Source organism: Haliaeetus leucocephalus, unplaced genomic scaffold (assembly GCF_000737465.1).
Source record: "Haliaeetus leucocephalus isolate CR32 unplaced genomic scaffold, Haliaeetus_leucocephalus-4.0 Scaffold763, whole genome shotgun sequence".
In the NCBI taxonomy this organism is placed as follows: Eukaryota; Metazoa; Chordata; class Aves; order Accipitriformes; family Accipitridae; genus Haliaeetus; species Haliaeetus leucocephalus.
This window is the reverse complement of record NW_010973199.1, coordinates 3,639,658-3,651,758: the sequence shown is the minus strand read 5'-3', so window position 1 is coordinate 3,651,758 and position 12,101 is coordinate 3,639,658. Positions and strand designations below refer to the sequence as shown.

The 12,101-nt window shown below is 37.5% G+C and overlaps 1 protein-coding gene across 1 annotated transcript in view; it reads right to left on the bottom strand.

Annotated features, from left to right (window-relative positions):
• Nucleotides 1–8,163, bottom strand: part of ATP6AP1 (ATPase, H+ transporting, lysosomal accessory protein 1) — a 53,548-nt gene extending 45,385 nt beyond the window's left edge. The window contains exons 1-3 of the mRNA XM_010581302.1: nucleotides 8,051–8,163; nucleotides 753–879; nucleotides 589–657 (exon numbers count right to left, since the gene is read on the bottom strand). Coding sequence (XP_010579604.1) covers nucleotides 589–657; nucleotides 753–879; nucleotides 8,051–8,163 — 309 coding nt within the window. The remainder of the gene's footprint in view (nucleotides 1–588; nucleotides 658–752; nucleotides 880–8,050) is intronic.
• Nucleotides 8,164–12,101: the final 3,938 nt, after the last annotated feature.

Genomic DNA, 12,101 nt, shown 5'->3' with positions numbered 1-12,101 from the left:
GAAGAAGCTGCTGACCGGCTCAGGACTCTGTGTTAGATGCTGTGCCCAGAGTTTATTTCAAATTACTCAAGTAGCATGACTTTTTTTCATGAAGATTAAAGCAATCCAGTATCTAGTCATATATTAACAACATTCAAATATGAAACAGTTAACTCCCTGCATGAGCTTCAATTTCTATGAAAATAAAATGGATGTTCAATTCTGAAAATCAGGAATAAATAATTGATTCCTATAATTTCTTTTCTTCCTATGTCTTCAAACCAAAATTTGGGGGTGTCAGTCTTGAAGTTGATATTGTTTTTTTCAAATACAAAATTGCAGCATGTTTAGGAACAATTTTGTCAGTTACGATGAATTCTGAAAACTTGATCTTCAGAAATAAAATAGCTACAAAACACACTTCTGCAAACTTAGTTGATTGCCTTTAACTCATCTGCTTAAACTGGAATAATCTCAATAAATAACTTAAATAGGAAAACTGCTATAATTCAGTTTAATTTTTCCAATTATTGTCTGTTTGCATCTTTCTTACATCTCTTTTTAATTTTAAATACTGCATATAAAGAAGTAAAAGAGAGAAATACTTGCCTGCACATTTTGAAATGGATTCTTGTTACCGTAGAATTCACTGAGGTATGTGAAATCACCTATGCTAAGCTGAAAAACAAAGAGAGTACATTGGTAAGAAGGAGCCATGGCATCTCATTTAGGTACTTGGCATTGGCGAGAGAAAAAGAATTAATGTTACATACTGTATCATGCAGGAACAAGATAAGGTTTCTGGAATTCTGGGTAAAAACAGGTTGCAAGAGTACGGTCAGCTCCTGTGCTGAGACAACGTGTCCTTCATGCAAAGCAGTGTCTGGATTCCACTGTGATCTGCAAAGAAAAATTTTTTTCCTGTAAAATTTGCTGCCAATGATGACACCTCTTCTTTCTTTAAATATGCAGCAGCAGGTAATGATATCATCATCTTTGGATTAAAATCAGGTTTACAGTTCAGTTTACTTTCACTCTACTCAAGAGGAAAAGAACTTGCCCATTTATGCCCATATCACATTAACTCTGTTACAGCAGGGATGAAATTTGTCCAATCAAGATAACTGTCTCTCTCTACTTTCTTATTTGTGTACGACAGCACAGTTGCATCTTTCAAAAAAATTAGCTACTAAGTGGAATGAAGAATACATTGAAAACCTTCAGAGACAATTCCCAGAGGGAATCCCAACTCCCCAAACACTATCCAGTGCCGTCAGACATCTTGGTGGCCAGAGAGGAGTAGAACCCTCTTCTGTTAAGTGAAAGCGGCTTTTTGGTGTTATTGTAAACAATATGTTCTCTCCTAAGGTTTTCACGATGAAGGAACCATTCTGCAGAAGCAGCTCAGAAAAGCCACCTTTCCAGAAGAAGTTGTTCTTCGGAACAGAATGGCTCAAGACACCAAGAAAAGCTTATGATTCTTTTGCCAACCTGTCATTATGAGGACTGGACAGAGAAATAATTCATCTATTTAGTTTTGCTGCTACAAAAAACCAGTTATGGACAAAACAAGAGGTGGCATTATTCTTTCAACACCTGATTGGGATTTTAACAGTATGCAACATGGGTCTATAGGGATGAAATTTATTATGAAAATTTTGGTCCTAGTGTTTTGACTAAGGTAAAATTGTCATTCTGTAGAAAACCCAGAGCTTGAAATGTCATCTCCCATCTTCCCCAAATACACATCAGTTGCTAAAGCCTGAGAAATCAGATATTCCAGACCCCCTAATTGGTTCTAATTACAGAGAATAGAATATAGAGAATTGCTATGTGCTGTAGCATCAGCTATTATATGATTGCAATCTGGTGAAGTTGAGATGCTGATTAAATTTTCTAACCCAAAAGCAATTCAGAAATGACCCTTGCACAGCAAGCTTTTATGAAGGAGAACAATCTTTGCAGCCTCTTAAGATGGAGGCAGAACACGGGTAATGAACACAGAGGGTAGTTTCAGTGTTGTTTCTTGGATAAAGAAAATCTGTATTTCACTTCAAGACTTCCCAGTAATTCCCATCAAGACTGCCGAGAGTGAGTTGAAAGCCTCTAATTGCACCCACGATGGAGATAAAAACAGTGCAGTCCTGCAGTACTAGATACCTAGCTCACTTCAGATTTTGGCGTTTGGGAGAGTGTTAGAGCAAACCGTACATGTGGAAGACTCTTTCAGGACAACGTGCTGTGAATGTTAAAATTACGTTCTAGTATATCTTCTGACTGTCACTTTTCAAGTTTAGAAGTAAACCTTGCTGTGTAGGAAGGAAATTTTTTTCTATTTGGTTGAAATTATCATTTGATATTTTCTTAGTTTTACTCAGCATCTTCATTTCTTTGTTAATTTGTGCTTGGAAATCCACATTAACTTATATTTATGAAGCCAAACAACTTAGGAATTGTAACAGACATGCTTCAACTTTGCAGAAAAGTCAAACCTTATGATCTCAAATATTTAATTATAATCTTTAAAAATAAGGTATTTGAAAATACAAAAACTCCCAAGGATTCTGACTGAATATTCAGGAACTGGCTTTCATACTGACTTTATGCATTGCATGGCCACACCAAAATACTAATGATATTAAAGGCAGTGGGGTTGGAACTAGAGCTTTGAGGTCCCTTCCAACCCAAACCATTCTATGATTCTGTGATTCTATACGAGATGTTAAAAAATGGCTTGTGTGAAGGAAAAGATGGTGAATATCCTGGTATATTTATTTTAAAAACTAACTAAATAAATCTATTTCATGCCTAATATTAGAAAAAAATGAAGATTTTGAGAGCTTTTGGGACTTGCAATTAAGAATAAAAGGTAACAGAAAGCACATGAAACAAAAGCAGCAGCACAATGGCAAAGGCTTTTGTTGTGAACTCAAAACCGCAGAAATTTAATGATTCTGTTTTAAAGCCTACTTGCTTCTAAGATATTCCCTGTTCCTTGAAGCAGCTCTTGCTAGCTAGCTAACCTTGAAAAGTGCCTTTTGTGAGACCTTTTATCTTCCAAGCAGTCAACTTCAGTAACTCCAGCATCGTCATTAGAAAAATAAATCTACATCAGTTAGTTAATAATTCTATCATAATGCAGCATTTGCCTAATACTTATATTCACCATATTACACATACATTTATTTTTCTGCTTTTGAATAGTTTGCTGAGCACTGTGCATGGCAGTAGGCAAGGCTACACCCCTCACTGCATGGGCTGCTACTGTCAGCAGGGTGCAACAGTATTGTCACCGTGGTTCGGACAGGAAACGTCTGTGTGTTTTACGTGCTGGTTTACTGTGAACCGGAGACTGAGATACGTGACTGCCACAGACAGTGCATCGTGGATACGCTGATGGTGTGCCTTACTGAAGGCGATGAACCGGACCATCCCTTTGAACTCTTCACCCCAAGAGGTCAGCAAGAGATCAGTAAGGAATGGTGTAGGATGAAAGAGGCAGTAGGCTAACACACATATGGATTCCTACTATTGATTGCTCACACAAAATTTAATGTCCAAAGATGCACAGCTTGTGCAGTCATCTGCATGCCAAGCACATCAGACTTTTAACCTCCCCACCGTAGAACCATCCTGGGGTCCTCAGGTGTGGGGGCTCAAAACAACCAGCATCTCTACTAAGGTATGTGCTTTCCTGCTGGCTAAAAGGAGGAAACTTAAAACTCAGCTGCTCTCTCTTTCCTCCAATAGCCAGACAATGCACTAAAGAAAGAGAGCAAAGAAAACTTAGCTTGGTATTTTGCTTCTTTCTTGTCCCTAACTGCTCTGGCATGACAACAAGTTTAAGCATACAGATTCTTCTCTAACCAGTGCTCTTTCTAGGTAGAACTGGGGTTTGAGCACTTAATTTTGATGAAAGCAGCGATTTCAAGATTTCTTGTACCTGGATCCACCAGAAGGGCAGATGGTAAGATAACAGGACTTCTATCACTCTAACTTGTGAGCTTACATTTTTGCTTTGTAGCTGGCTTCTGAACTCCTTCCTACATATTATTCTTGTCAGTTCTCTCTTTCCATCACCTTGTGATTACCATATAAGAAATAATATTTTCTCCTGCACAGCAGAAGTAAACTGGCATGCATGCTGGCACACAGTATCTCCACAGAAGCCCAATAAAGTTACAGCTAAAACAGTTTTCTGTTCCACTGTATACTTTTTACGTTCCACCTTCTTCCAGGAGATTTTTCAGTAAATTCCTTGCAGTTTTAGGAAACACTGCAAATGTACTATTTGACATTAACACCTTCCCCAAGTCACTTATAATCTGGATTTTCAGAAAAGGATTAATTTCCCAATATTAGCATAGCATAAATGAAGGTAGCAATATATTTTCAATGACTGTAGGCAAGAATCATTCCTAAAACAAACACATGAGGGGGCAATTGCAAAAGCTAATTTTAATGAATTTATTTCCTCAAGCTCCCTCTCTAATCTGTGGAGGGAAATAAATTCTTTTCAATATTGGTTCAAAATGGCCAAATCAATTTTTGACTGTGTATTGTATGCAAGAGCAACCTCTCCATCTCTTCCACTTCGAAAAGCAAGCAGGGCATATTAGTTTAAAGGCTAATTTAAGATAAAGGTCAACTTTTCCAGGCCAAAGTTATTTGGAGAATATCCACTGATATATTAGTATTCCTTTTTGAAAAGCAGGACACTGTGACCTACTGAGTTATTCCCACTTCATCCTTCTCCTGAGTTCAATGGAGAAAGGTTGTTGTTTGGTAGAAAACACTTATTTTTCTCCAAGTAGAGATCTGCATTTTTCTTTCTAGAGGAAAGAAGTATTTGATTTACTAATGACCCTGTAAGGATTTATATCATACTTCCCTTATGCTTTGCACACTGCATGTATTTGTCAGTTGCAGGTTTCATCTGACATCTAACCTTATATTTAATAGCATGATCACAGTATAATAATAATGCATAAAAGAGAAACTTTAAAGTGTTACATTCTTCTAATATAGCTGTTCTGAGACATGGCTTTTCAAACACTTGTTAGTTTTAAAGAAGAGCAAAATGTATTATCCTTCAACTATCCGATATCATATCCTAACAGATAACCTGGGAGAGGGTGATAGAATAGATTGGTAAATCTCAGCTTCTGTTCATTAATGAATCACTGAACTTTTAAACTGGTGGGACATGTTTCCACAAAGTGAATAGAAATCCGTTGATAATTGCTGCGCTTCTTCAATTACCCTTCCTAAAACTCTTAATAGTAGTTTCCAGATTTCATAGGCCTGTAGATCACACACTGCAAACCTTGTATCACTGCAAAGTACCAAGATGTAAAGCACAGAGTTAAGGGTTAGCAACCAAAAGTTGCTGTTACTGTTTCTTTATTTATAAGATAACATAAATCTTTGTTCCAGTTGCTTCATTGACTTTCATGAGAACTAATTTCTGCCCCACAAGAACTTCACCTTTCAAAAATGCAAAGGTCATGGTAGAAGGACACTTCTTCCAGAAAATGTTCTGTTCGTGGAAACATAAAACTGGTTTAATCAGTCCACTATCCTGATTTTCTTGCACTAGATTTGTATAAACCTGAACGATCTGCAGTAGAGCAAGTTGCTAATTGCATCTTGGTGGAAAGTTTGCTTTTATGACACTCAGGATTAACTGATAAGATTTTGCTTATATTGACAACAGGTTTGTTGTTTATATAAACTAGGAAGTAGGACAAAGGAAGCAGTGATCTTTTCTTAGACTTTTAGGATCACTTTTATCCTAAGAACAACTCTTTCCAACATTTACTTTGCTTTTAAATGCAGAGGTTTACTACTCATACATATGCCTGTCTTATATAGAGATGAATCAACTAAGTATTTTGAATATACAAAAAGTCTTGATGTTGAAACATCCATTTATTTCTTTCAGGGGAAAAAAAAAGTCAAAGTTATCAAATCAAACTTTATCAAAATTTTCAGATTTCTATATGCTGTAGCTCCCCAAGGACCAGAGGTTCAGTTTCTGGAAATGCTTAAGAGATGGGTAGACATATGTCAAAGCTGGTATTAATTACTGCTGGGAAAAGAATACAATGTCCAGGATACGTATGAAAGAGACACAATCAACACCTCCTGCACAGCTGTTTTCCATGGCCCTCAACATTACAGCATAACATACAAAACAACAGAAAAGTAGCATGCTTGTCTATATGGCACTATACATGGAGAATGACCTCCTGAAGAACTTAATCTAACTCATGATGTTCATAAAATTTCTGAATCCTCCTATTGCTGTCTTAAAACTACCACATTAAGATGCAACAGAAAAAAAGAAAAAAAAAAAAGATTAACAAGATTTAGCTCTCAGATTTAAATCTTAATAATCTTGCCTGAAGACAAAAGATTTACAGTGGGATAAATGAGAGCAGAATTTAGTCTAATTCTCTTCCTAGTGACATCTAGATAATTCACAGAGTCTCAAATGTGTTGAAGAATGGCTCAAAGCCTCATGAAAGGTAGAGTAAATTCAGCGCAACTAGCTGAAAGGATAACTACCTCCCAAGAAACCATTGGTTTGGTTCCTTTCTCAGTTTCCAGAAGAGTAAATCACAAGTAACAATCTGGGAATTAACAAAGCAATAAGGATGCAAAAGAATCAAATCCCATGAATTTAGACCTGGCAAGAGTTGATGACCAAAGGAGTTCAGAAGCAGAACTCCCTCTGCCCAGGCACACATAGCTTGGTCATGCCAGCAAAGGGACCCAACAGGAATCCCCGTCACTGCAGCTCCTTCTGTTCATCCCTACAGCAAAAGTGAGGCTTAACCTGCACACCAAGGCTCTTTGTGACACAGGAAAGCATTTTATGCTTATGAAGCCACCCAGCTGGACTGACAAATTCCAACGTGTTATGGATTACTTGCATTAGTGAAATGAATAAATACCTAGCTGAGATCAGGCCTGTTGAACTAGGTATATAATACATATGTGCTTGCAGAGGGTATGAGATGAACTCTCCACGAGACGGTTTACAATTTAGGTAAACCATGTTAAGAGTGTGGAGGTTTTAGGAATTAGGAGGAGAGATTCAAGTGATTTACTCAGCCCAAAGCACACCTTAGGGAAACCTAGAGTACAGCAGATCTCTTGTTGCCTTCCCACCCAGAACAGGACTTTGCCTTTAGCACTTCCAGTCAGTCCTGTGATCCCATAAGCCCCTCAGGAGCCTTTTCTTACAAATTTCTGACATCATCTTACTAGGTTTTGGGACACTACTTCCTAGACAAAACCAAGGTGTATGCCCTGCAGAGACAGCCTTGTGAATAAGTGGTGCATAGTCCTCTGACAACTTTACATCTCCAGTACCCCACCTGAAGCCACTTCATTGCCCAAGCTACCGTATTTCTGGAAATCCCAAGTAATTATATAAAATCCTTAAAGTCTGCATGAATAAAATTCCTGGTTGGAAAAAAGAGGTCTATATCTGGCTCTTTCAAGGCAGATGCACAGTCTTATTTCATAAGTATATGCAAACCCCTGAATTTCACGTGTCTCTTTGGACGTGTCAAGACTCTGCAGTTGTTTCTAACGACTGATGTCTATACATACAGCAGTGTATTTTACAAAAAAAACTGCATTAAAAAGAACATGAAGGTGAAAAATCAGGATTCAGGAATTAGGAAATGTAAGGATTAAGGATCTTTACACAGTTTTTGGTCAGCTCCTTTTTGTGAGACTGCCTTCTGTTGTGCCTTTAAGTCACGACACCTCTAACAGTGGAGTTCAAGGTTCCCTTAGGATGAATAAAGCATATCTCTTTCAGATTTGAAGAATATGGATTTTACTTCTTACTGTGCAGCTTAGAACCCTAAAATTATAAATAAAAAATGGTAAATTCATCTGTTAGGTTGTTTGATTGCCGAAAGGCAAATTTATTTATTGCGTAATTTTATTGCCCAGAGGTTATTTACCACAACTGACGATATACAATATATTCTGCACGCACACACACAGAGCAATAGCCTAAATAGAGATGCTCTTTTATGAGATTTCTTACCTCCGAGTTGACCAGAGCAGCATCGGTACATGGTCCACTGACAGCGACACTTTGAACAGCACGGCAAGGGTGCACACTAGCGGGGCTGCAGCAGCGGAGCAGAGCTGCGTCATGACTCCAGGCAAGTGCGGACATCACTGGCCAGCTGCACAGGGAAGTCCGAGCTCATGCACAGCTGCACTTCCCGGTCCAGCTGCAGCTATCCGGATTCGGCCAGGCTGCTGGGTGAGGCTGCTCTCTGACCACAAGGGGAATTTTCAAAACATCGACTTCCTTAGCTTGAAGTTGGGAGTTATACATGTTTTTAATAACTTTCAGGTTTGTGATTTAAGCAGCTCATAAAACTCTCTGCAGTATAAGCACAGGTAGATTCCTCTAACATTCTAGTACAAGGGAGAGTCATGAAGTCCAAACTCCTGTCCTACTGTTTTCTAACTCCCTGATAACTGCAGGCTGATACCAGAGTTGCTCAACTTCAAAATGGAGTTTACAGAAAAGTTTTCTGTACTGCACAAAATGTATTCTGCAGAACTTCTCTCTTCTTCCCCTGCTACATATTATCATGTCCCTCAGCTTAGCTCTTTCACATGTATTGAGAGCTGGTGTCACACATTTGGGTGTTGACAGGTTTGAAATCTGCAGTAAATCAATCCATTGCAGATTCCAGCAAGAAGGAAGAGAGTGAGAAAATGGTACGCTTGGAGTGTATCCACTAAAACATGGAATTGTTCAGCTAGCTTTTGCATGGAGCTATGCTGTCCCAAAAATCAAGAATTTCAAAACTCAGGAGCAAATTATAATCACTTCAGAACCTGACATGACTTCAGTATTTCACAAGTCTCAAGCAAGATCAAAACAGTCATAGAGAATTTCTTCATGCTGGGAAGCAAATTCCTCCAGCATACTTTTTTGCTCCTGCCAAGCACCGAGCTGTTTCTACGCCTTGTGACTACATTAGGCAGCAGCAGTCACTCGGCACATGTTCAGCACAGTGCACCGATGCTTCTTCACAATCAGAGCAAGATGTAAGGAATAATAGACAAAAGAAATTGTTAGCTATATTAAAACAAGTTGTGATAAGGGAAAAATAAGGAAGCAAAATGAAAATTGTAAGAGAAGATATAAACAGATGTGAGAAGACATGCGCTTCTGAATCTGAGCACACGGAGCTTGATTAATTAAATCCATTTGCCTTAACTCACAGCATACTGTTACAGTGCTGTTGTCTAATATAAGGCAATTTGTTCATCACTTCAATCTGAAATCAGATTTCTGAGACAAAAATAATTTTGAGGGAAGCAATAAAGCCAATCATCATCTACATATTCCTTTTCTTCGCCATGTTACCTTTACATAACACTGAATTTAACTCTTTAATTGCACTTTTTTGTCTTCTCCTCAGAGATATATTAGAAATCCTTCATCTCCCTTTCACAAGCTGGTGTTTGTTCATCTGTTTAAGGGTGCGTACAGGTAAGACAGCAATCCAGAGCACAAAGACAGGGGTAGAACTGGAACGCCCTAGGGACAATTTAGTATGAATTGGAATAGCTCGGTCAACACAAGCAAAATGTTTTGTAATCCTCAGAGTGGTGACTCTTCCTTAGTATCTTCCAGAACGCAAGAGATCTGGTTTCTCACATAACTGTCCAGAATAGTCTTGCCAGTTTTTGTGAGCATCTCCAGCCCACAAAGCCAATCGACTGTAAGTCTTCCTGTCTGCTTCTTACAATTAACCTTCATGTAAGAAATGAAGATGAATTGAAGGTCAGCATTATATAAATCAAGAGTGCACAATGTGTGTGCCCACAGAATACTAAAGGAATCACAAAATTTCCAGCAAAACTTTCAATTTTGCAGAACCTGCTAGATTTGCATTGCAGCTAGCAGTCTAGAGAAATACTGCATTACTACAACACTTTTATTCCACTAAGCCCATGCCTTCTCAGATTGTGATTCCTTTCATTCTTTAGCTTGCACACTGCAGAGATCCTTGCTTTGTGAAACACAGCAAGAAAGCAGCATATTTTACTATGCTTCTAACATGAACCAATGAAAAGTAGGTTCTAGTGGGTTTCCTCCATTACTAATACAGTTGATCAATGTAACCAACACTGCCAGGACTTCCACATCAGAATAAATCCCCAACAATCTGATCTGACTGTATGGAAATCAAGACCAACAAATATATAGTGTTGTACAAATACGTTTTGTAACCTGACAGAAAGCTCACCACAAGAGTAAATGATTCATTACTAAATATTTGACAATTCTGTACTTTTTAAATGGATAACTAGTGCTCAACTCTATTATTACAGAGCATTTTCATAGGGCTAAAGCATTTACACCGGTTCAGAAATTCCACTGCTGGCATGTCCAACTTCTTTTACCAGTTCATACTCAAATGCTGACATCCTGGATGAAAAGCCTAAGTCATGTAAGAGATTCCTGGCTTCTTGCAGCCGAAATGGCTAACTTAAAGTAGGTTAATGAAAACAAAAGAGAAGCTAATACAAGGGAGAGGATTATGAAAGAAAGGTATATTGTCCCTGTCTCTTTCCAGCTGCTAATACCTCAAAAACTAGATTATCCCTTGGTTTGAGCTGGATCTTTCAGAAGGTATTTGCACATGCTAACCAAATCACACACAAGTGAGATGGAGCACAGTTGGTGGGTATACTCTCCGTACTCCTCCTTATAGAAACAGTCTTAAAACTTTTTGAAACAAACCCAGATTGTTTTGTCTCAGATTACCATATTACTTAGGAACAAACTTTTAATTGAAAACAAACTGAATTTTCCTTTTTAATATTTCTCAAAAAATGACAGTTTGGGAACAACTGAAGTGAAGAAAGCTTTGAAAAAAAGGAATGAGAAGAATTTATTGAGTGGGATTTTAATTCGCCTCCCTCAGTAAATTTGGCTCGCAAATGCATCTGCATATATTTTCTCCTTTTTCTTTTTTTTTCTTCACTCCTAAAAATAAAGATTTTTTTTCTGAACGATAAGAAAAAAATATTCCTTTTGCAAAGAGATTTTTCAGAAAGATTCTTTTCTTTCATTTAATTAAAATGAGAAGAAATCACAGTGTTTCTTTTATCTGTGAGCAGGAACCTAAAACCACTTTTGACTTATGTCTGTTGGTATACACAAAAGCACATGCAGTTTACTGTTGCATTTTCCATAGGGCTTTTTCCTTGAAAACCCATAAGTGATCTTGAGTCCAGGTTTAGAACTGCTTGCACATGAGGATTTTTTTAAATCCAACACAAATTCAAAACACTGAAATTCAGATTACTGTGAAATCATTATGAAACTGCAATGAAGAAAAAAATACATCCATTACCATGTATCTCCACTTATCTAAAATAATTTTATTAAGAAAAGCTATAATATTGATATACCATGTATTTACATTCTACTCCTACCCATTTCTCTGGATTTATACATGATTTCTTTCACAATTGTATGCCTATCACATATCCTATGTATTTCTTATCCTGTCAAAGCTGAAACATAGGACTTATGAAAAATAATTGGAGAGAAAAGACCATGATGGTGGAGGCTTAATTTCTTTTGATTATGAATCCTTTTCTTAAAAAGAAAAAAGAAAAAAATCCTCTCAACCTCAGAATTCTACATTCCTGACGTAAAATACTTTGAATAAAAAGAAGCGTGAATCCCAGATTTGTGTGTGATGAAGGTACATTTAGGACTGTAAGTCAGGCTAAAATGGATGACTGTTGTAACAAGGACAATGTACAGTGCAAGATAAACCAGAAGAACTATCTACAGATAGGTGACAAAAATAAGTGCCATCCATTTTGCATGCAAATTTGATCCTTGTATTTGTCAGAGCAAAAGGCTTTGTCCTGAGTCAAAAACACATCTAGAATAGAGGTTTCAAGCAGAACTTTGCAACTTTCTGTAGGACTTCAGTGAATGTACACCATATCATATTTTTCTCTGTAATTATAATCAAACATAAACATAACTAATTAAGTTTACGGAGAGAATTGACTTCTACTTTAAATATCACAAGCTCCTCAAA